The sequence below is a fragment of the Pyrgilauda ruficollis genome, unplaced genomic scaffold (genome assembly GCF_017590135.1).
Source record: "Pyrgilauda ruficollis isolate IOZ18807 unplaced genomic scaffold, ASM1759013v1 scaffold52, whole genome shotgun sequence".
Taxonomy (NCBI): domain Eukaryota; kingdom Metazoa; phylum Chordata; class Aves; order Passeriformes; family Passeridae; genus Pyrgilauda; species Pyrgilauda ruficollis.
In genome coordinates, this window is record NW_024526822.1 from 83,972 (window position 1) to 104,870 (window position 20,899).

Below are 20,899 nucleotides of genomic sequence, written 5' to 3' on the forward strand. Positions count from 1 at the left end.
CCAGCCTACCACCTCTGGATCTACACACATCTGGTCTATCCACGTAACTAGGGTCCAATAAATCTCAGATTGAGATAAGTCAGTTGCAAAGGGGCTAAGTACATGATTAAACCCTTCTTCTATCAAAGCATGTTTCCAGCATGGACCCAGCAGCACATTCTCCCTTCCCCACAGCTCTGCAACAAACTTCTGTGTTTAGTGTTTAGGCTATGGGGCAAAGTCTGAATTACAGACTGCCATCCTCCAGGATGAACAGCACCCAACCAGAAAGGTCCTGAGCTCGGGCACCACGTACCCAAATTGTGGCAGGCACAAGAATTGGGTCTGTTGTGAGGTGGTTCAGGTTTGCGATGTGACAAACAAGTAACAAGGTTTTTGCATTTACTAAAACCAATGCTAGGATTTTCAAGGGTATTAGGAAAATTAAGATCAACTGTTAAAACATGTCCAATTAATTATTCTTTTGGAAGGAACACCTGAGGTAACCTCAAGATGAGTTCACAGGGTTATGAGGGCATCCTACTGAGGTATACAAATACAGATTTCCCCCACGAATTAAATAAAACAAAGCAGTTATTAAAATAAAGGTTAGAAAGGTTTTAAATGGCCTGTGGCTGTTTGTGTAGCATGCTCAGTTTTTTTAAGCAGGTTTTACACAATATTCTCTTGGTGGAAATAAACTCCTAATCCACAGCTTTTAGGAGATAAACAAGGCACTTTGATAACTAGTGGGCATCTCACTGTGACAAAATAGGCTGTACTTATTTTAACTAGAAAAGGTAATGACAAAGATTAATCAGGCTGAATGCCCCTTTAGTTCCAGGCAGGACAGGTGGAAAATGGGTAATGTCGGTATAAATAATTTCTCTAGGCCCTCTTCCCCTGCATGCTGCCCTTGCAGCTCTTACTGCAGGACTCATTCAGAACAGCTTTCAGGCTGCAGAGCGAGAGGATGTGGGAGCATACACCACCTGGAACAGTCTAGTTTATAGTTACCCTCCCCCAGTCTCAGCACATCCCACAAAACCACTGCAGCCCTTCTCTGCCCTTCTGCCTCATGTGTAGAAGTTAAAAGTTACTTATTAAAAACAAGGGCTCTTGACTTGCAGTAGCTTAGGGGTTATTTTTCAACCAGAGTGGAGCAGCTCATCAGACAGGTGGTAGCTGAATCCCAACAGGCTGTACTTTGTTCTTGAAAGCTAGGATAAACACTTCCTACCCAAGCCAGCACATGGCCATTCAAAATCAGAAGCCCATCTGGTGTCTGATGGTCTTTTCCCCAAAAACCAGACTTCAAAGTAAAAGAGCAGGAACCTAAGAGAAGCAGCCAGGATGCAAAGGTTGCTCAAAAGTAGGACAGTGATCAACAGCAAGACACGTAAAACCAGCAGCAATTACCTGAGACACACTAAGCTTCTGGGATTAGATGCAGGTTTCTTGTTTTCTTAAGCTTAATACTTCCAAAACCTCCTGTGCCCAGCAAGCAAGTCATGAGGATTGACAGAAATTAAAGGGTCTTCACAATGTAACTATCTTTCAGCACTTGACTGTAGGTTAATTAATAATTTATTAATTATGAACAGAACATAGCAGGATTATCTTGATTATGTTTTGAATTTAAAGGCTCTTTCACATAAGCAATAGCAGGAAATTGCTTGTTGCCTGCTTAATTTAGTCTTTTAACTTCACAACTAAATGGACTTCGGAATGTCCTCACCTCCCTCTCATGCCACCGCCTTTCTGCTGGCTCCTGATTGATAAATGTGCAAAACATGTCCCAAACATGACAAAGCAGGACAGAAAACCTTTATCACTCCAAATTGTGAAGCATATAAACCACAACTCAAGCACTTGCTTTCAAATGCTGAACTGATGTGTCCTGCTAACTCAGTATTTATATCCAGTCACTTCTTTTCTTACTGAAATATCTGTTTTCCTTCAAAGTGGGAGGTGGGTTAGATACAGTACAGTAAGATCCACAACCCCAGCCTGAAGCCCAGCAAAACAGTAACACACACAGAGCTCCAACCACAACAGTCCTGAACTGTACAATCTGGTTCTTTAAAGGTATTATATTCTATAATATATAACTTGGAGCAAACCACATCTTAATAAAAAAAAAAAAAAAAAGCCTACAGAAAAAGACCAGGTTAAAAAGAACCATCTTATCAAGAAGATGGGACAGGCTATCAGCCCTTGGCAAGCTGGACTGGACAATGATTGTACACAAAACATGCTGTAGAGAACCAAAAGGATATGGTAGAGATCTGTAAGGCTTTCTACACTTTTATTCTTCTCCTGGTCCAGCACATCTTTTGATCTCATTCAGCTTCAAGGTCATGTCAGAACAGTCACAAATCCATCTCCAGTATGTGCAAAATTCAAAAATATTTACATATACAGATAAAACTACAAAAGTAAAACCAAAACTAATGGCCAGGGTTGCGGGTTAAAGTATTTCTTCAGAACCCAAGAGACAACAGTTTGGGTGTATTTGAAAACATATTCCAACCTTTTAAACCAAGGTACAGTTTGTTTCCACTGATAAAAAGGTTTCTATATTGAAGAAAACTAAAAGAGGATTGTTCTTCTGAACATCAACTTTTTCCTTTCCACTACAGTCCCATTTGCTGACACACTTGTTCACACAGTGACTTTCTGTATCTCATCTCCCTTTCCCCCCCCATGGTCACTCACTCTATTACAGCAAAACAAACCACTTTGACTCTCACCCAGTCTTTGACAGTAACCTGACATGGATGTGAGTAACAATAACTCTGGTGACAAAGACACCATCCTGAGTCACTAGATAACAGCAGTGACAGCTAGACTCCAGTAAAAGCAGACATTTTCTCCATGACTTTGAAAAGCCCCTGAATAACCCCTTCCAAGCAACCTTCCCTGCTTAATGAAGATCCAGGATAACTGTTTTGTCTACAACCAAAAATGCACAGGAACTGTACTTGCCAGAAGTCCTTTGGATGGAAAAAGAACAAAAAACAGCAATACATTTTTTAAATCATCAATTCCACAGAACCTGGATTTTCACATCTGGATTGAAACATTTTGTTTTGCAGGTACAGCATGTTTTTTTCTGTGGAATTTCTACCCAGACATGGCAGTGCTGACCCTGGAGAAGCAAGGGCAGAATCCAGTCCAATTCCAAGCCATGGCTGGAATTGTTAGGTTAGGCAGCCTCAGGTGTTTGGTTGGATGGAGGATGACAACAGGCTCAGGGAAGTCCTTAGAAAGTGATCCATGTTCAAACCAGTGCTCACAGCTGATCCTGAGTCTGCTTTGGAGATGGAGCTGTTGTCACAACCACAGTGGACACTGCTTTACTTGAGCCAGAGACTGTTCCCTGCTGGAGATGGGAGGCTGGAACTGTTTGAATTCGCACCTGTGTGAAATGGAAAGAAATAACTTGTCTCAAGAACAACCTGGTGACACAATGACTGCACCTATACTGTGCTCTGGCGAAGTACCTGCTTCTGCTGCCAACAAAAACTCAGTTATTGGAACAACACCAAGCACCAAAAACACTGCCAGAAGAGAATATGTCAAAAGAAGATCATTCCATCCACTGCCCACGTGAGATGGTAACAGGAGATTTCCAGATTAGAGAGGAAGGCCTGAAAACTAGTTTGAATAAAAACCTGTATGTCAGCTGCTTTTACACATTTTCAGAAGAAGGACATGGATCCATTGGATACCTCACTTCTACAGACTTGTTAGTATCAGCTGTTGATGCAGATTAATTATATGGAATTACAGAACAATAAGTTTCCAGACAGAAAGATGGATATGCAAAGCTTCAAGAAAAGGTGACCCACAAAAGCCAAAGTACAAAGCACTACAAAGACTGCTGCGTGTATAGAAAAATCCTGACAAGACCTTTGGTTTTACATTCATTATACTGGTAGTACTTCAAAAACATTTAAAAACTTTATTTGGATGGAGAGAACGTAAAGGTGATGATGGATTCCATGTGCTTAATGCAGACACTACAACCAAGCTGTGTGCCTGGTTTTTTTCTGCAACCCATGTATCCAGTGTAAAGTCCTCATGGAGATGTTAAGTCATTAAAAAGCAAATAGAATGATCATTCCAGGTGCCCTTACCTGTGTTGCTTGGCCTTGCTGCTGCAGCTGCTGTAGTTGCTGTGCAGTCAGAAAACTCACAGGCTTGTTCCCAGCAATCAGTTTAGTCCCTGCTGGCATTGTAGTCAGAATGATATTTCTGCCTAATCCACTGATGCTAAGGAAAAATAATTGTTGAAAGGTTAGTAAACAGCACAGCAGGCTCAATCTTTCCAACTCCAAACCATTCTTCAATTGCTAGTAGATTATAGTTTTACCACATGTACTAAGCGTTTCAAATAGTGGGGTTTTTCTTCCCCCATAAAACTGGCAAATACACTAGCGACAAGTTTATGTCAGTATTTATAACTGACAGAGAATTTAGCACACAAATCACACCCATTAACTCTGGACCATGCACACACTGTGTTAGCCTGATCAGACCTGAACCCTTCTCAATACAGAAAACAGCTGAGCACTTGAAATATTAACTAAGGGAGACACTATCAGAATTTATGGAGGAATAAACAAAAAGCCTTCAATATCTGAATGCCACAGGAATTCTCACTAAGGCAGTTAACTTCTCTTGAATGGAGAGATGGCCTCAGATTACAGGTATTTTTCAGTGTGTTTAATTCTTGCTCAACACACAGAACTAATTGAACAGCTGGCTTCAAGGCACAAAATGTTTTTTTCTTCGGTGTATTTGCTAGAACCTGCATCTCAAATTACTAAAAATTACAATCTCATTGTAGACACCATATTCACTCAGTTTCTTGCAACAGACTGCAATCCTGTTCCAGCCTCTGTCTGCTTGCTCCCCAGGAACCCACCGAACACAGACCTTCCTCAGCCGATTTCTAAGGCAGAACTATGAGATGCAAAGCACTCACTTGGCACCGAGGTTGCCCTTGATGATGGGAGCAGTGACCACGCTCTTGCCCTTCACTGGCTGGCTGATCACTGACAGGGGTACTGTGATCCGTGCTGGAAGTTTGCCCTGGGGAATGGGAAGAACACATGAGGAGCCACGGGGAGCTCAGCAGAGAAACTATCCAACAGTATCTGCTGCTTTGTGGGAGTCCTGTGAGCAGAAACCAGCAGGAGCTTTGCTGATGAAATCTGTGCTCCAGTTCAGGCTCCTTAAAATTCACCTCCCTCTCATAAACTACACAGCTTCCTGACCCCTGAAAATCCACATCATCTCTGCACCACAGGATCCATGATTTTTATCCTTAGGCCATAGTGTCATTCAGCTTATGTAACCACAATACAGTTTGTAGTGCCTTCAGATTTGGGAATTAAAATAGCATTAAAAGGTGAAATCAGTAAAAAAGTTAATACAAGTAACAAGCACTTTTAGTTCTGAATGTTCTATGACACCATTCCAAGGGAAATTATTGCCAAGGTGTGGGGCAAGACACAGAGCTGCATGAGGCAGGACTTCAGATATGCCAAGTTTATTTCATTCACTTGCAAAAGGAGATAAGGGAAGTATCTGACTTTTTGGGGGCATTTAGCTGCAATTTCAACACCATTAAATGAGTTGCAGACCCATACCCAGAATACAAGTTGTGGCGGCCCCATCCCTGGAAGTGTTCAAGGCCAGGCTGGATGAGGATGGATCTAGTGGAAGGTATCCCTGCCCATGGCAGGGGATGAGACTGAATGAGCTTTAATGTCCTTTACAACCTAAAATTTACAACCTAAATACAACCATTGTATGACTGCCATATTAATTTGAGTCTCTGTGGATGCAAAGAGCAGTTTTCAGCCATTAAACATCAGTGTATTTTGGCACCCCCCTTCTTTCCCCATCCCCAGTTAGAGCTCAGCATTACTCACTGCCTGGGATGTAGATACCACTGTGGTGCTGACGGGCACCTGCCGCACAGCCGTGGCTCCTGTACCAATGGTTATGGGGGCTCCCGCAGCTCCTGAGGCCACAGCAACTGCTTTGGACACTGTGGCACTCATGGTGGGTAAGGAGGTGTGACCTGTGCCAGCAACGCTCACTGCCGAGGACGACGGCACCTGCTTAGCATGAGTGGCTACAGTTATGGTCTGCCCAGCTTTGGGGGGTATCACCCCCAGCCCCTGCACAATTCTGATCGTGGCAGCTGGCTTGGCCTCCGTGGATGCCACCGTGGTTATGGCTTTGCTCTTCTGATCTGCCACAGTCATGCCCAGGGCAGGCATCAGGCGGAAAGCAGAACTTGTTGGCTCTGCAGTCTTTAAGTCAGGAGTCACTTTAACCACGGTGCCTCCGGCTGGGCTGGAAGAGGCAGGAGACACCGTGCTTGTCTTAGCTGGAGACTCAGCAGTCTGGACAGGATTGGATGTCATATGCAAAGTCGCAGAGATGCCTTTCCCTCCAGCACTGCTTCCTGCAGCTGCTGTGAAGAGGTCCTGAGTCAGTTTGACAGTAGTGACTTGAGACTTGGCCAGGGTGGCCATCATATCCGGAGTGATGCGCAGCACCGTTTGTCCCTTCGCGTCCGTGGTGATGGAGGACGGGGGCAGGCGCAACACATCCTTCCCTTGGATCCGAAAATTGGTTGCTGTGAGTGGAATGCCACTTCCAGCCTGGGTCTTCACGCCAAGTTGTCCTGTAATAGCCACCTGGGAGAGACCAGAGAAATGGTTCTGTCAAACTGGGACAAGGTCCAAGACACACTCAAAGTAGAACTTCCCAACAGGATGATGTTTGCTCCCACTAGAATGCAAGTGGAATAAGACTAGCACTCAGTACACTACTGAAAATGGTTCTGGTTGTTCATCAGATGGCACTCCCAATCCCATCTGAAATAGCCTCTTGTGAGGCTGGTTTCTTTTCCAAACAAAATGAAGGAGAGATCACTGAAGAACCTGCACAAACGCATCTTTCACCTGTATGCGAAAATAGGGTTCCAACACACAAAACCAGCAACTGTGTCAGCCCGCACAGTCCATCAACTTACACAACATTACAGCTCTCAAATGTTCACATCTGCACAACAGGAAGCAATCAGGCTGTGGAGCCCATTTCCAAATCTCTCCCTCCCTCTCACCTGCTTGATGATGTTCTGGCCAGCCACATTCTGAATGATAGTGGTGGAGGAGGTGCTGGCTGCAGAACTGCCTGGAGAGCTGGTCACTGGCTTCACAGCAGGGCTGGACACTGCAGGCAGCCCCGTCACAGTGATACCTGCCTGGCTGGCCATGGAGCTTCCTGCTCTTGGCACCTGCACAGGGCTACTTTGAGCTTTTACAGGCAGAGTCATCACAGCCTACAGAAGAGAAGAGGAAGACTATGAGCAGACTACCACAGTAGAAACAGTCTAGTGATTCGTGTTCTGTTAGCTTGCGAGTTCAGGGGAGCTCACAAGAATTCCCTTGCAAGGATCCCAACTGCTTGGAACTGTAGTGAGGTCGGTGTCAGTCTCTTTTTCCAGGTAACAAATGACAGGACAAGAGGAATTTGCCTTGAGTTGCACCAGCGAGGTTAAGCTGGATATTAGGAAATTTCTTTTCACAGAAAGAGTTGTAAAGCACTGGAACAGACTGCCCAGGGCAGTGGTGGAGTCACCATCCCTGGAAGCATTCAAAAAAATGTGTGGACAATGCACTTAAGGATATGGTTTAGCAGTGAACATGGTAGTGTTGCTGTGTTCATGGCTGGACTTGATCTTGACAGTCTTTTCCAAGCTTAAGGATTCTGTGATTCCAAGCTCTATGGACTTTTTATGTAATGCACAATTTAATGATGCCAGGTAAATATGTGAAAAACAGAGCACTGAACAGTATTGCGTATGTAAAACTTTTTCTGTGCTCTTACCTGCAGTTAGTGCATGCTCCAAATGAGCACAGTATGCCTGAGCATCACACCAAAACACTGCAAGTCAATCAGATGTCAGATACTCTAACCCTTCCAACTCACCTGAGGAAGCACTTTGGTTTGTGTGGCTGTAGCTGGAACACGGATTTGAGGCACTGATGTGGGCTGCTGCTGCTGCTGGGTGACCACTGGGGCTTGCTGGGACACAGCTGGAAGGCTGGATTGAGCAGTGACCACACGGACCTGTGGCAGGCCTGAGGAGCTGCTGTGACTGACCACATGCGGGGTGGGCGCTGGCCCCGACTGCGCCTGTGAGCTCTGAGCTGGGGACAGCAATGTCCCCAGCTGGGGCATGGTGGGAGAAGACACAAGGAGAACACTATGGAAAGACAGAGCCAGTAGGTCAGCAAAGATGTAGGAAATTCACACAATCACAGAATCACTGAGTTTGGAAAAGACCTTTGAGATCATTGAGTCCAACCTGTGACTGATCCCCATCCTGCCACCCAGCCCAGAACACTGAGTGCCATGTCCACTTGTTCCTTGGTCACCTCCAGGGATGGAGACTCTACCATCTCCCTGGGCAACCTCTTTCAATGTCTAATCATGTTTTGTGAAGAAATTCCTCCTAATGCCCAACGTGAACTTCCCCTGGCACAGCCTGAGACTATGCCCTCTTGTCATGCTGCTGTTTCCTGGGTGAAGAGTCCAACTCTCACCTGCCTCCAACCCCGTTTCAGGGAATTGCAGAATGGTAAGGTCACCCCTGAGCCTCCTCTTCTCCAGGCTAAATAACCCCAACTCCCTCACTACTGAATTATACAAATTATTGAAAAACAGCCAGCAGCATTCCCAAATGACATAGGGGACAGAAGCAGTACCTCTGGCTGGGTTTTGCTGGCTCTGACCCAGCACCAGATACACTCTTGCTGGCCACAGACACCGGTGGGGGTGAGATGGGTGTTGCTGGCAATGCAGGGGCAGTTGGTGTCACGGGAGTCACAGGAGTTGGTGGCATGCTGGAGTCACTGAGGCTCAGCTGACTAGGATCTGCTGTGCTGCTGGGGAGGGCTTTCACAGCACCTTCCTTGCTATTCGACTTCTACAAAGAAACCACATCCAGCATCACAAAATCTGGGGTTAATTGCTTCACCTTACAGTAGACTGAGCACTTCAACCTGAGCTCTGTATGGTGGCAAACGAAGCCCTGCTGTTAAATCCTGAAATCAAACATGACTGGCTGTCTGCTTTTCCCCAGCTGCAACCCTGGATGAACTGGTGTGTTTGGCTGCTCCGGCTCTCAAAGAAAAGTGCACCTTGGTTGTGACAAACATTCAGAATATGCAGATTTCTACCGCGGTTAATGTGCCAACAGACAAGTACTTCAGAAATATTTAATATCAGACATCCAAACCCTGATGACTTCAGCACAGCAAGGGGGAGAACAGATGTGTTCCACACACCCTGTTACAAATTAACCTCAAAACTAGATCTGAAAGACCATCCCTTTGATAGGGAGCACAAATGAGAGGATAGCAGTGGAAGCTGTGTGGAGAAAAAGTTCTCTCCCTGTTCATTTTGTGCACTGACATTCATATACATCATGAATTGCTAACTCAAACGTGGTAATTTTCATCACCTGCTATGGATGCAGAATTTATGGATTAAATTAAGACTAATCTCCTTCTCAATCCCAAAAGCAGCTGTGAAACCCTGACCAAAGAAATCTACCATTTTAGCTGGAGGTTTTGGCTTCTGAAGAGCTTTCTTGGCCTTTGCTGCAGCAGCTTGAGCATGATGGATCCGTTCTGCAAGGACAAATTAATGGTTAGAGCTCCTGAACACAAGCAGACTGATTTAAGGAAGAAGCTAAGTAAGACGTGCGGATTCTTCTTCAGACAAGGAATTAAACGCACGTCATGTAAACAGTGCAAAGAAAAACATCTAGTAAATTAGCCAAAAAGACTGAAAATAAGACACATAAAAACATCTGCAGTTCTTGCACGTGGGATGGTATTTTTCAAACAAATGGTTCAAAGTGACACAGTGCTCTCTAAGACTAGGTTTAAGTGCTGAAGGACTAACATAAGCAAACTGACTAGGAAAAAAAGCTAGACTGACAAATTAATATTCATTATCCATCTTTATCAACATTTTTAATTCTTAAGACATCACCAACCCAGGCTTACCAAACTCTTCCTCGCTCCTGTCCCGGTGTAGGTAGATCCACAACTTCCGCCCAATATCGTATTTCACACAGGGATCTTTCTCATAATGCAATCGGTCCAGAGCACCACTGACAACAGTGTTAACCTGAAGTTCAGAATTCACAGATGACATGATATCCTTTGCTGGACTAGCCAAAACTGATGCATAGAAAGATGATCTTATTTGGTATAAAAATAAGTAAGTTGTGTAAGTTGCAAGCAATCTTCATCTGAGTGAGAACTGACTGAGGGCAGATATTGCATCACAGGATGGTGTTTGCCACCTTGGGTTACATGGAGCTTCCAGCAATGCTCTGAAACTGTTTCTCAATCTAAAATGTGAGCAGCTCCATGACAGTGTTAACTCTGTGGCTTTTCTAGCTGGCTTCTCCTCATCCCAAGTTGGTGCAGATTTGCAGCAGCTCATCAGAGTAGTACACAGCTCTCTTTTGCTCATCACAGCAACATAAAAACTATTGGGCCTTTGCCACTGAATACTGCCTAGGTCCATGCAGTGTATTTTCATGAGAATCTGCGGCCAGACATGACATCGAACTTACCTGAGCACTTGTGACATCTGGAGCCAGGAACTGGGAATCTTTGAGCAGCTCACAGATTTCAGCTCGAGTTCCCTCTCCATTAGGAAGGCGAGCAGCAGCATCACGAACTGAAACAAAACCAGAGCTTAAACTTCCAGCTGTAACTGGACAGCGGTACTCCGGTACTCCATCAGATAAATTTTGGGACTGCTCTATTACCCTTGTTCTCACAGTGCCTAATTGCTCACTAAAATCTAGCCCCAAAAATCCCTCAAAAAGGAGGAGAGATTATAAAGGATCGTTTTAAAGTACATCATCTGTGCCAACTTTGTGCTAATAGCAATGAACTTGAGGAACAGCATTCAACCCCAATGTAGATTCCTGAAGTCATTGTTTTAGGGGTCAGAGGAATATTTTTCTTCTTTAAAAAGGTTTTTCTGGCCATGACCTTACCAAGGGATAAAATGGTGACATAAGCTGGTCTGTCTGAGCGCAGGAGAGAATGTTCCCGGGCTTTGTTTAAGGAGGTTTCCTTGTCAAACACCCCCTTCACAGGACCAACAACCGACTCGAAGCCATGCATCCGGAAGGTGAAGGCTTTGTGGGGCTGGCTGTAACGGTAACGCTCCTGCAGGTGGACACAAGAGCACTGATTTTACCAGGAAACATACAGCAAAGCCTGATGTCATATTACCAAGTAAGTTTTTATCATTCTCTAGACAAAGCCTTTTTAAACTAAAGGCTCAAATACTGCTATATAAACTTATTTTGGATCAAGAAAATCACAAACTACTTCATGCAAAGTACAATGCTCCACCTAAGCAAGGTGTGCAGATGCAACACATTCACTGTTAAGCAGCTGCACAGACTAGAGAGGTGCCAAAAATGTAAGAGATACACCTTCTGCCCCCTTCCTCTTCCTTCCTTTATCTGGCTAAAGAGAGATTTCCAAAATTTAACTTAAAAATTCTGTCCTGCAGACAGCACACAGAGAGAAGGGAGAAGAATCCCCATCATGTGTTTTCCCTCTAATTCCCATTTGCATCTACTACAGATAGGATAACTATAAGTGGATGGGTGCACTTATTGACACTTATTTTTTGATTGCACACATACATGGCCAAAAACTAAAGAGGTAAGTAGGGGATGGTGAGGATGGCAAATGAGACAGCAGGGTTAGCACAACCAACTGACACTATCAATTTCATTAATTTTATCCAATTAGTTTTTACAAAATTCATGTTACCCACTGGAAATACTGAGGGTTTTGAAACAAGGTTATGTCATTAGCATGTTTTATACAAGGCCAAGATACTGCCTTCAAGGCAGAAGCAACATATCAATTCTTCACATTAACTACATTTGTGTAGAGTATAACACTGCCATCCTACACAAATTCTCCTGATTTAGTGGCCAATTGTTTTAACAAGTGCCTTTAAAATGAAGAGTCTCTTACTTGCTCTTGAAACACCCGTTTCTCCTCTCCAGTGCTAGGCCGGACTACATAGTCAGTCCTTCTGAAACAAAGGGCACCATCAGTTCTGAGCACAAGAAGCCCACAACAGTCCCAAACAATGAATCCCCTCATCCTTCTGCAAATTCTTCTGAACAAATCCTGAAAGCATTTATGGTAACAAAAGCAAGCCCTGCAGAGATCTTAAAGTATGCTGTGTGCACTACCTGAAGGCAAGCAAGGACGATAAATAATCTCATTAGCAGAACCTAAGCTAGACTTCAGCTTTGCTGTGATAATATATGTGGACTTGGATAAAATCAGTCGATTTCATGAAGTCCAGTTACTGCATTTATAAAATCAAACTATCAAATCTTCTCTTGCCCCGTGACGTAAAATTGTTTTATTTTAACATCCAGAGGCACAAGGCCCAAATCTCACAGCTTCAGCAGCACTACAAAGGCTTTCAAGCAGTGTTACACACTTACACTCTGGGCAGTGGCATGGCATCTGAGCTGTCTTCATTTTCCTATTGAGAAAGAAATATAAATGTTGGGTAGAACACAGTCAGGTTTCAGCTCCTGGAAGGTGATTTTTGTCTCACTCACTTTGAAAAAAGTCTGATCTTTGGTCTCCAACCAGAGATGAAACAGTGCTGCCAGTTCCTTCTCGTGATCTTGGTAACTACCTAGTAAGAAGTCACAAAAATGTAAAAATAGAACCCTTTTAATTCTTAGGAAGCCTAACAATTAAAAGCCATTGTTAGATGCTTGTAATTCCCATTCCTCTCCTGTTCCCTTCTCTCCTCAATGCATCAGCAGCCACAGATGTGCAAACTGCAATATTTGAACACCTCCAGGTTTAGGAAATACTAAATCCCAGTGATTCCCCTGTGCCAGTACAAAAGATGGTGCTTCAACTCCTAGTACAGAAAGCAAGATACTGTCTGGGACACTGTCACCTGTTCCCACTCTCTGAAGTAATCCCAGTTACTGAATCCATGAGCAGAAACAGTGGCCTACATAACCTCCACCAAAAACTGCGAAAGGGATCAAAGGAAAAGCTTCCTGACTCCAAATCTCTGCCAGTTTAAGCCTGCAAATATGATCACTAGAATCACCATAGTTAAGAATGAGAAATTCTGTGTAGTAACTAAAGGAATGAACATGAACACGGAACATCTGTAATTGAATCAATATGAGCCTGAGCACATTTATCATTAAGTTGCTCTTTGGTTCCCACTTTTAAAAATGAGAATTGTGTCAGTTTGCTCTACAGAGAAGCTTAATTCCTTTGCAATTGTGGTAGTTACTAATTACTATGAATCATCAGAAGATATGCTCTACAGAAGGGAAAATATGAAGGTTTTCAGACAAATTTGAAGGCTGACAAACATGGTTAAGTCAGCAACAGAAAGAAATACAGCCTTTGTTCATTTATGCTCTGTCTGCTGCTGATACTGATGTCTTGTGAACATCTCAAATCCAAAACATGTATTAGCTCAGCTAAAAGAAAAGAAATGCCTAACCATGGAATTAACAGCTCTGTTTGTGTTTTTCTCAGGCTGCAGAAAGAAGAAAAGTAAAGTCCTGGAGAAAACAACAAACCTTTACTATAGTACACATCATAGAAGAACACAAGGTACTCACCAAGCAACTTCCACTGCTGAGTTTTCTCCTTGAATTCAACAAAAGGTGAGAAGCTGGAAGGAGCATCTACAATGAAAAATGTCCATGTCAGGGACATTATACCATTGTCCAACCTCAAAATCCTACTGTGGATATGCAAACTGTCAAGTTAAAGACTCACAGTGACAGACAGAGCATTTTAAATGATTATGTAAGTGCATCTCTAAATTATCCTTGCCCTTGGGAAGGGGATAGGATCCCTTTATCGTCTTGGGACAGGCGAGCATCTCAGAGTGTAAGGGCAAGCACAAGGAAGGAACAGAACAGGATAATGAACCTTCCAACAACAGGCTGTCAGCTTAGAGCCTGCTCCTGCTGTTCACCATTTTCAGACCAGTTATTTAGTGCACTGGGATGAGAAAATATGCCAGTTGAGAACTTTATCTTCAAGCTGAAGAGGAAAAAGAAATATGAGGCCCCAGGGACTGTTATTGTACAGTGAAAATTCATGGGCTCATGGGAAGAGAATTGAGATTTACAGTATTCACCAGCATTATGGACAACATGCTGCAAGGCCACCACAATCTACTCTGTCTTTGCCTTTAAAACTTCCCACTAAGCAAATCAGAACCACAGAATAATTCAGTTTGAAAGGAATGGCTGAAACTCAGTTGGCCCAAGCCCAAAGTGGGCCAACCTCATGTTTCAATGGATTGCTCAGGGCATCATCCAGTTTGATTTTTATTATCTCCAAAGACAACTACAACTTCAAACTGTGGGGAAAGAGACTAGTACCTTCCTGCTTCAAATACCCTGCCTGAAGCCACGATCAGAATATGAGAAACTGTCTGTCTAGAGGCAATTTCACAGACATTTTCACATACTTGGGAATCATGCTGGGTCTTATCTACTATCCACATGCAGAACAAGTCGACCACAACCAAGACATGTCAGCCAAACAGCCTATCACAGAAACACTGCCAGCAATACAAGGATTTATTGTAGTGATGAATGAAAAGTTGATTCGAGCTATAATGCAAACCAGCACTGACTAGAACAGAGGAACAAGCACAATTAGTATTTTTAACATCTCTTCTTACCTCTGCTATCACCTGCCAAATATTGCAAGGCAGGTAGAACCAATTCAGACCAGTTAGGGGCAAAGGAGAACCAGTTATTTAGTGCACTGGCATGAGAAGATTGCCAATCGAGAACTTTATCTTCAAGCTAAAGAGGAAAGATAATTATTTTATTAATGATCTCACAAGTTTAAACTATGACTGTATTCACAGAAAACAAACCAGCTGAACATATGCAGGGGACAAAAAGGTTTTTTTATGTACGTGAAATAATCACCTGACTTTTTCAAGTAATCACAGCACGAAAGAAGGGGAAAACACTTCCCCATCTCTGCCCTTAATACAGAAAATATATCTAACCATGACCTATAGAATGGGTATGGGAAGACTCACAGATTCAACTGACTAAACTCATGAAACACGTTAAAACCAGAATGTGGTAGCACTCCCACAGGGTTTAATTTCTTTAATATGTAATCTAAATCTTATTATATAATTTACAGCAAAGTAAGTCTGGAGAAAAGTCACTATTACAAAGCTGTAAGCTCCTCTATTCTTTGATTGTGTTTCCTGCAAAGATTCCTAGTAAGTATGTGGCTCCTTACCACAGAGAGAATAGCAGGTCCTTCCAGAAACAGTATCTCCAAAAGAAGGAAAAAGAAGCTGGATGATATTTCATTTATTTCAAGGCATGGCTTCATATCTTCAAGAGGTCTTCAAAAGAAAGAGAATGCAGAGTAAATCCTCTGAGTAAATACTCACCTCCATACACAAAGATGAACACCACATATTTCACACATCCCAAACTACATGAAAATGCAGCCTGCAAACAGTCCCAGAAAACGTGAGCTGAAACATGTTATTTTTTTTCATCCATGCTAGGTGTTCAGGGCCCTCTGGAACACTTACTCCTCTTTGACAGATGACAGAGGGAGGGGGGAAAAATCCTGAGACATTGATGCGAGTCCATCTGCATTGCCAAGAGAGTCAGCCAAATCTTCCACCTCAGATTTAATAATCTTTGGCTTCTTTCTTTTCTTATCTTCCTTGTCCTTCACCTTTTTCTTGAGGGTTGCGAGGTCAAATAAGGCTTCAGATACAATAAAAGTTAAAAAGAATACTCAGACAGCTTCTTACTATGAGAGTCATAAACTATGTAAGTATGTATCTAGAAATGTATGTTGTGTGTACTCAACCATGGTGTTCACACCTCAACCATTCCAACTTTCCAGCTGCTGTCATAAATCTTCACTTTTCCCCTCAACAGAAAACCTCTAGTTTTTAAACCAACATATATGAAATAAAAAAGCAAAGGATCCACTGACTTGCTAAGGAACCTTTCCTGCCAGCATTCACTCGAGTCATGATGTCCTCAAGGGTCAGGTCTGTTGTGACTAGATCAGGGTGATCCTACACAGGAAAACAGTAGAGAAATTAAACTGAGAAAGGACAAAGTCTTAAGACAGCAATAAGGTGAAGAAGTACCCAAGTACTAAAATGCACCAAACTCAACCAGGATCAGCTTATTAAATTATTTACTCCAATAAAATTTGGTAAGTCTTCTAACCCTGAAATCCAAAATTTTGTCCCTCCAAAACACATAATTAAAATTACAAAGTCCTTCTATCAAGATAAATGTGGCTAGGAGCTACATCTATACAGTGACAATTGAACGCAGGTCACAATAAAGAGCTAATGCGTGGGTGCACACAAAAAATAGCAATCATTTCGTCACCCAGAAGTACCCTGTTCTTTATGGCAAAGAGATAAAAACATCAAAGTTAAAATATGGTCCCATCCCCCAAGACTTTTTGACATCTTACAGGCTGACGTTTTCGTTTCTCATGGTGCTTCTTCAACATCATCTTTAAATCACTTTCCCCAAGTTCTATCTTGTCTGCAATGAAAATAATTATTTGCAGAGTTTTCCTCTATTGTTACCTTCCACAGTTCTTAGAATGCCATTTTCTATCCATTTACACTTCCAGCAATCTCCAAATTTCAGTAACTAATTTCTCCATATATGAATTTCCTTCATTCATTCATCCATTCATTTCAGTGCTTCATTCAGTCATCAGACTTCACTGCTGATGTAAGCATGGAAAAGAAGCCAGAACCAGCTTAAAGAGTTTGCAGAATTGATTACAGTCACTATAGGAGGAATTCTTAAGTATTTTGAACTGGACTATGCTAATGCTTCAACCACTAAAGGCAAAATATAACAGAGGAATCAGTAATATTACAGAAACTATGACTCTTGTGTTCAAATACTGGCCTTGCAAGAAGAAAAAGATTAAACTGGGAAAACAGCAAACTATTTTGGAGACTGCAAAAATGAAGCATCACATGATTTCCCATCAAACAACAGATTTTAAAGGTGATTTCTTGCAAGATTTCAAGGTAATTCTCCCCCCTCTATCCATACTGACCTTTTCATTGGTTCTCACCTGCAGTTTTCATGTCCAAGGTTGACAATGTGGGGATCACTCTCAGGGGAACTGGTGGACTTGAACAACGTGCTGGAGAAGTTGGAGGCCAAGAGATTAGATCTGAAACAGAGGTATAAATTCACTTCTGCAAGACCCATCACCAATCTATTACCATGTGTTCATTAGATCCCAGCCAGTGGAAGTAGAGCCCAGAATCCAAAATGCGTCTTTTTCCATTCACACCTGAAGTCTTTAGTTCAGCCCAGGGCATTACCTTCTTCATCAGAAGACAAGGTAGTGTCTCCACACTCCTCTTTCACTTCCCTCAGGATCTTCAAGTAGCGCCGATGTGTCCGTCTGTCTCGTTCTTCCGAGTCGTATGTTGGTGGGAAATGCTTTCTCCTTAGGGTCATGTCAGGGCCTCCCTTCCTGGCTAATTCCAGCAAGTGCTGAAAGGAGAGATTCATGTGACATTAGCTAAGTCAGCTGCAGTGCTGTAAGCCAGGACAGGTAAGCCCAGCTCAGATAACTTCCAGCAAGATTACCATGCGGTTCCATCAGCACCTCAGATCTGTACAAGGAGAACCTCAGGAAGGATCAGTATCTGCCACACACAGGATTTTAAACCTAGCATTTTAGACCATCATTTAAAGGGGAGAAAAAAAACTAGGTGAAATTTCTGTACCTTCTTCTGCACACATAACACCATCTGTCATTTTATGTGATCTGTTGAGAAGAACTTAAATGATCGGTGTGAGGTGTAGTTTCCACACAAATATGTAATGATGTGTCCTTTCAAAAAACCATTTTACTTCTCATGGCTACAGAGGAAATAACTTCCTTTTACCTCTCATGGCTACAGAGGAAATAACTTCCTATGTATTCCATATTGTTGCCCAATTAAGTTGTGGATGGCCCATCCCTAGAAGTGTTCAAAGCCAGGAACAACCTGGTCTAGTGAAAGGTGTCCTTGTCCATGGCAGGGGATTGGAATGAGAGGAGCTTTAAGGTTTCTTCCAACCCAAACAATTCTGGGATTCTCTATTTCCCACAACACTGTAGGCCATTTTATGAAGACAGACTTTCTTCTTCATCCCTACATACCAAATGTCTCAATGTCTAAGTATAATGAAAGATAAATGAGCAATAAACACATTTCAGCTGGCAAAAATTTGCTCACAGAAGTATCCACAGAGGAAGACTTTACCAGGGATTTAAGAAATGAGAATCAGAGGTTTAGATCCACGTATTTTCTAACTGTATTTAGCAACTGTAGTTGCTTCAGAAATGGTAAACAAAGGCAGAATGACTTGTTAAGAAAATAACAAGTTGTAAAGGTGCAAATGCAGGAAGTGGGAACAAGGTGGGCATGAAAAGAAGACAGGTCACACAAGTGAAAGCTATGAGAGTTACAGAACCTGAAATCTGCAAATACAGCAATGGGTCTGGAGCTCTCTCTGACCCACTGGAAAATTCAGAAGCATTACTCATTCAGTTCATTAAAGAAAAGGCCTCAGAGAACTGTGACTGCACCAAGACACTTTTAATAAAAACAAGTTATTCATCCCAGAGCACACTCACATTGCGGGAAGCGAGGATCTGCTTGAGCAGCCTATAGAAGTACTGCTGCTGGGCACTGAGGTAGCGCTTGTACTGCGACTTGTAACAGAGCTGCCGGTACTTCACCACCTCGGGATTGAAGTGGCCGTCTGTAACAAAGACAAAACACACACCTGGATTTTCAACTGCTAGCTGAGAACTTACCCCAAACCCGCAGGGAAGCTCACGAGGCTGACTGACCCCGGAAGAGTTTCTGGGCGATGTGCAGCGGGTTCCCAAACCGGAAGTTCACCCCACTGAACAGCGCTGAGATGACCTTGTTCTGATGCTCTCGGTTGTTCTCAGGGAAGTGAGGCAGGAATTTTTTTAGGTGCTCTTGCTGCTCATCTGTCAGGACCTCCTGCCACGTTGACAAGCTGACAACCTCAAAAAAGATCTCAGGCTAAAGAAAGCAAGAAATAGCAGTAAAGAAAATGCAGCCACATCTTTGACCATTTTCTAGCCCTTGAGGCTTTTTAAGTAACACCAGTCATGAGACAGTGTTTTATAAAACACAGGAAACAGGAGAGCATAAAAAGGAAAGGTCAAGAGATTGATAGTACTAACAAGAAAACAAATTCAAAGCCTGCAACAATGTTCTTAAAGGCAATTTAAAAATAATAAGAACATAACAGAATCGATTTAAAAGATACTGTCCTGAGATTAATCAAACACTTGACACTTTTCCCAAGGCAGTCAAAAACACCTCCCCTTTCCAGTTTGCTCCATAAGCCCCGAAAAGGGAGTTAAACATGTTGATTATACCGAGGTTATGATAAGGTGAAGTGTCTCAGCACTACTCACATCCTCCAGGAGGTCCTCGGGCAGACTGACCCGGGTGGTGCCCAGCATGCAGTCCTCCATGATCCGTGTGCAATTGCCCTCCAGCTCCAGGGGGTCTGTGAGCATGTGATCCAGGGAATCCATCCTCCAGCCCTCCTGCTCCTGGACAATGACAGCAAAACCCTCAACAAACAAAAATCCCAAACCCAGATACATCAGATACATCCATCCTGACGTGAGGAGTGACGGAAGACCCACCTTTGATGGGTGGTTGTTTAAATGGAAGCTATGGAGCTGGCCTGCAATATCTGTGTATATATATATATACATATGTATGTGTGTATGTATGTATATACACACATACGTATATATATATATGTCAAACCCATACATACACACACATTTATATACATAAAACACACATAGAGAAGTATTTACTCTTCAATTACAACACAGGTCACGCCAATGGTGCTTTTCCAGACAGGTAGATTGGGAAGTACAGCTGACCCATCACACTTTCCTTCCCACCTGCAGGAACTGTTTTCAACACTGCTAAACACCAGGACAGACTACATTTAAATCCTGAAGGCGGTTTTAAGGTGCAGAACCGAAGGTCAGGTCTAAGGTGGGGTTTACCTAAGGTTGAAGGTGTGACAGGGCCAGGAGCCCCGGCTGCTCCGGCGCGACACAGCCGGACCGCTCTGAGCTGCGAAGAAACGAATAAAACACGCGAAATAAAGAAAAGGGCAATAAACCCCCGCAATAAACCGGGTAGGACAGGAAAGAAAACAGAAAACCAGGCTTATTCCATACCCCTCACGCGGCCCGGCCGAAGGCGGAAGGCGGCGGCGCTGCCGCGCCTGCGCGAACGCCCCACCCCGCTGAACTGCGCCTGCGCGCGGCCCCGGAGTCGCGACAGGCCGGAGCAGCGCAGCGGCCTGCAGGAGGACGAGGTTGTAACTTCCCCTGAAAATGCCGTAGTTGTGGAGTGCTGAAGCCACCTATCAGTCGCAGATCTATACGGTTTGACTGCATTCCTGTGCAGTGAATTAGTCATTGAGATGCTGTGCTAATATTACAATGAAGTGTTGAAAGGCTGAATATTTTGAATTGTAATGCAAATTTTCATACAGCAAATGGAGGTTCTTCCTGTCTCCCCACGCCTTTACCCACTGCCAGCCCCCTCCAAGGACGCGCATTAACGGTTTCCAGAATAACACTAATTTAATAAAATCTTGATGGGTTAAGGTTCAGGATTGCAGGTGGCAGTAAAGCAATGTGCAGAC

General features: G+C 43.2%; 1 protein-coding gene across 5 annotated transcripts; it reads right to left on the reverse strand.

Moving 5' to 3' along the window:
• Positions 1-2,270: 2,270 nt before the first annotated feature.
• On the reverse strand, positions 2,271-20,516 carry NFRKB (nuclear factor related to kappaB binding protein). Of its 5 annotated transcripts, XM_041480568.1 has the most exons (28): positions 20,427-20,510; positions 20,250-20,319; positions 19,872-19,921; positions 19,635-19,775; positions 19,032-19,233; positions 18,813-18,940; positions 17,506-17,680; positions 17,250-17,351; positions 16,626-16,699; positions 16,128-16,212; positions 15,712-15,892; positions 15,408-15,516; positions 14,824-14,950; positions 13,745-13,810; positions 12,704-12,783; positions 12,584-12,624; positions 12,099-12,159; positions 11,096-11,270; positions 10,664-10,770; positions 10,086-10,209; positions 9,628-9,704; positions 8,778-8,998; positions 7,999-8,275; positions 7,130-7,348; positions 5,925-6,701; positions 4,973-5,079; positions 4,122-4,257; positions 2,271-3,400 (listed from the first exon to the last, which is right to left on the reverse strand). In XM_041480568.1, the coding sequence occupies exons 4-28, from the start codon at positions 19,755-19,757 to the stop codon at positions 3,275-3,277; spliced, it is 3,900 nt and encodes a 1,299-aa protein (XP_041336502.1). In that variant the 5' UTR covers positions 19,758-19,775; positions 19,872-19,921; positions 20,250-20,319; positions 20,427-20,510; the 3' UTR covers positions 2,271-3,274. The 5 variants fall into 5 exon arrangements, with proteins under 5 accessions (XP_041336502.1, XP_041336501.1, XP_041336504.1 ...); XM_041480567.1 differs by lacking the exon at positions 19,872-19,921; XM_041480570.1 differs by lacking the exon at positions 19,872-19,921 and having other exon boundaries at positions 12,099-12,156; positions 20,427-20,507.
• Between the last annotated feature and the right edge of the window lie 383 nt (positions 20,517-20,899).